Source organism: Porites lutea, chromosome 1 (assembly GCF_958299795.1).
Source record: "Porites lutea chromosome 1, jaPorLute2.1, whole genome shotgun sequence".
NCBI lineage: Eukaryota > Metazoa > Cnidaria > Anthozoa > Scleractinia > Poritidae > Porites > Porites lutea.
In genome coordinates, this window is record NC_133201.1 from 36,254,591 (window position 1) to 36,258,168 (window position 3,578).

The 3,578-nt window shown below is 38.2% G+C and overlaps 1 protein-coding gene across 1 annotated transcript; it reads left to right on the forward strand.

Moving 5' to 3' along the window:
• Window positions 1-1,661: 1,661 nt before the first annotated feature.
• LOC140937852 (uncharacterized) lies at window positions 1,662-2,473 on the forward strand. The gene is made up of 3 exons (XM_073387427.1): window positions 1,662-1,783; window positions 1,937-2,101; window positions 2,252-2,473. Exons 1-3 carry the CDS (start codon window positions 1,668-1,670, stop codon window positions 2,286-2,288), a joined length of 318 nt encoding a protein of 105 aa, XP_073243528.1. The 5' UTR covers window positions 1,662-1,667; the 3' UTR covers window positions 2,289-2,473.
• The last annotated feature ends 1,105 nt before the right edge of the window (window positions 2,474-3,578 follow it).

A 3,578-nucleotide genomic window follows, 5' to 3' on the forward strand; every position in this document is an offset into this window, starting at 1 on the left:
TATGACAATGGATGGGAGGGGATACGAAATGGGTGCACAGAAGGGAAGAGAGATATGTTTTCTTTCCATAAGTTAACAAAAAATGCAGAGATTTTAGAAAATGGCTGGAAAGGCAAACCATTAGCTCGAGTGCCTCCTCCTGTTTCTGACTATAACAATGAAGATGAGTTTCACTACTGCACTATGAGACAATTGTTGGAAGGAGATGTCACAGAGAAATTTGGACTTGAGAAGGAAATTGTCAAGGATGCTTGTTTAAGAGAACTAGATGATTATTGTCCTCGAAAGCAACTTGAAAAAATGATGGCACAATGTGGGGAACCAATGCTTGAGGTAACAGAGGAGGTCCACAGTGATGGCTCTGTCTCACTATCTGTGGTTGACTCAAACAACACTCTACAGAAGTACCAAAGTACCAAAGTAATGTAGACTCTTTTGTTAAACAATGTGTTGGTGAAGATCTCCGCAGGGCGACAGAGAATGAAATAAAAAGGCGATATGACTTAAAAGTAAAAGCAGCAGTTTCAAAGAAAACAACCGCCAACACTAGGGCACTTGAGAAGGCCAAAACGTATGATGAAATTAACTGGCCAAATCATATTGCATCAAATACATTAGATAAACTCTATGTCTCGCAACTTCACCTGTATATGATGCATCAGATGGGACTTTCAAAGTCACAATGTGAAGCGAAAGGATACACCAAAGCAAAGAAGATTGAGGATATCAAGAAGCATTTCTACACATCTTCTACCAAGGAACAACCAAAGTCCACGACTACGTCTTCTCGGTCAAAATCTTCTTCTACGTTCATTTCCCTTCCTCACACTGTTGGAACACAGCCATCATGTCAGTCCCTGAGAGTTCCACCATGGGGAGGAGCCGTCTACAATAGTAACTCTTCAGTAAGATTGTTGACAAACACTTGCCCTATTGATAACTACCTGACGATTTTCTTTGTTTTAATGAGTGATTACAGTGCCTTTTTCTCTGAACTGAATGCTTCAGTCGACATTTATGCTACAGAGCTCGTCAGAATTAAAAAACTGTTTGAACAAGGGCGCCATGCTGATGGAAAACTTTCTTGGGTCTCCCTTTTTCATGGACGATTTCCTTTAACTTCTCCAATTCTTGATTTGTGGGGCAATGAAGAAGACATGTTCCTTTCTCGCCTACAACCTACGGCTAGTTCCAAGTACTCTGGAACATGGAGTTCACCTGCCTGTCCAGGCCCAACAAAGGATTTCAAATCCTATTCAATTTCAGTAAGGTATGCCTTTTATGGTTTTTTGGGGCAGCTAGTACTCCTCTATATTTTTATTGATATATATTTTGTTTATTTCCATTGTATGATGTATGGGTACGAATAAAGTTGTTGTTGTTGTTAAATCAAATCTGATCACCTTGAATATTTAAGATATTAACAGCCAATTTCATTGTTACGTTAAACTCATTTATGCCTTCATGAATATATCTTTGTTTTTATTTTTATATTGAGCATATCCTTCACATATAAAAAATTCCTTTATTTCTTTCTCACACATGAAGAAAATACCAGATGTTTATGTATGTAGGCTAACGCCAATCACTGTCCCCTTTTTTTTTGCTGATATAGTGATGTAGGAATACCTCCACCTGCATTTCTGCAGTCTGCACTAGATGACTGGATGGCCACAGACACCAGGCAGTCCACATGCAGCTTGTCATTGGGACAAATTGTCCCTGGAGCCCCACATTATTTGGGTGTGGTGAACTACATTCACCCAATAACAAGTCAAGTCATGTAAGGCAGAGTGCTTAACTAGACTAAGCTATTAAACTATGGGTTTTATTTGCTTTATTACGATTTATTTATTATTTATAATTTATAATTTATACATTATTAAATATATTGAATCACGTGATATTTATTCGTGTTTTCCTATCTTCACTGCAGGCAGCAGTATCACTATTATTGTGGTGGGAAGAGGTCCTTCACAAAGAGACAGTTTGTGGTTGGCGTCCCTCTTTTTCTACCAATTTCAATTGAATACTTCCCTCAGAGGGGCATCATCACAGATGCCTCTCAGATTCCTCTCTTTGTGCTGATGGAAGGAGAAAGGTATGCATATTCTGATGGAATACTTTGATATATTAAGCATATTCAATGGGATACTACTCCCTTTCTGCTTTTATCTTAAGTTGCAGATGTATGTACTACATCATATTGTTAAAAATATCAGCAATGATTTTCTCTTTTCCTTTTCTCAAGATTTAGTTTGATGGGAATGACGTTTTATAATGGCTAGCATTATCGTGGAGCAGTGAAGAGGGGTGATCAAGCCTGGTACTCCTATGATGGGCTGTGGGAACGGAACTGTCCTGGTACCGGCCTTCAAAAAGGACCATTGACAACACCTGCAGGTTATATCCCCTCCAGCTGCTTCTACGTCCACTCGAAATTCGTCTAAACTGGTAAAATCTACAGTGAGGTCCCCATTTCTTGAACCCTCCTTTTTTTTTAAACTCTACATAACTCCAAATACTAAATGCGTATATTGAGAAGCCAGATTACTGTGCAATTTCTCCTTCTTTGAAGTCCCTCTCTCTTGCTTTGAAAGCAAAAAACAGGATTCAAATAAGATGGAATTTCCAGCTCGCCCTTTGGACAAGTTGGAACCATTACACGCAAGTTTGAAAGCTTTTCTCAGTAGCATTACGTAATTAGAAAGAAAAAAACGTTCACTTGTTCAGTGGGCAAGTGATCTGTTGGGCAAGTACAGAGAGTGATGCATATAACATCCACTAGCCTGACAGGGAAATCAACTAGCCGCAGGTTAGTGGAGATGCATTTCTTTGTACACTGAATAAAAATGAAACTCCTTATTACTTTGAAAGAAAGATGTAAACTTAAAAATGCATTGCGTGCAAAGGTGGTTTTTAATAGCCTAAAGGGTGAATTTTGAGTGGCTGGTGATGGTCAAGTTATTAAACTTCAAAATTTGTGTTTTAAATTTCCATTAAAAAAAATATCATGCAAGGACAGGGAGATTAAAAAAAAATCCTGCAGGGCTGGAGCAATAAAAAAAAATATCTAGCAGTCTAAAAATCCTGCAACCCCCCCATCAAAAATCAAATGTTCCACCCCTAAGAGCAAAATGATTGTAAGTGGTTGAATCAAATCAATGTCTTCTCAACTCCAGCCTCATTTCCACCTAATGAAAATTAACATTATCCGGGGCAGCATTGAAATGAGAATTATTTATTGTCGGGGCTTTCGTAGCATTTTGTGTTGGCTGTATGATATTGACTGGATTGCTTTTTGACGGGCACTCAGCCTGAATGTGGCCGTATCCTCTGCATTTGTGGCAACTAACTGAAATGATAAAATAATATATATATATTTTTATATGAAAACAAAATCATGATGCATCATGTTGTTGCACCAAGGGCCAGCAAACACAATTGCCATCAAACACCTTGTTAGAGAGTAGCAGCCACAAATTCATCCGATTCTTCAGACCCTAGTGGTTCTAATACTATTCCTTGAACGTTGTTAACATTTATTTTAAATAGCTATTCCTTTTTTTAACCTACTC

Excerpts from the sequence above, each read along its gene's own strand:
- LOC140937852 (XM_073387427.1), top strand. The coding sequence starts at position 1,668 with ATGGCCACAGACACCAGGCAGTCCACATGCAGCTTGTCATTGGGACAA. Across the intron at positions 1,784-1,936 it reads CCAATAACAAGTCAAGTCAT|GCAGCAGTATCACTATTATT; the intron begins GTAAGGCAGAGT and ends TCTTCACTGCAG. Across the intron at positions 2,102-2,251 it reads GTGCTGATGGAAGGAGAAAG|ATTTAGTTTGATGGGAATGA; the intron begins GTATGCATATTC and ends CCTTTTCTCAAG.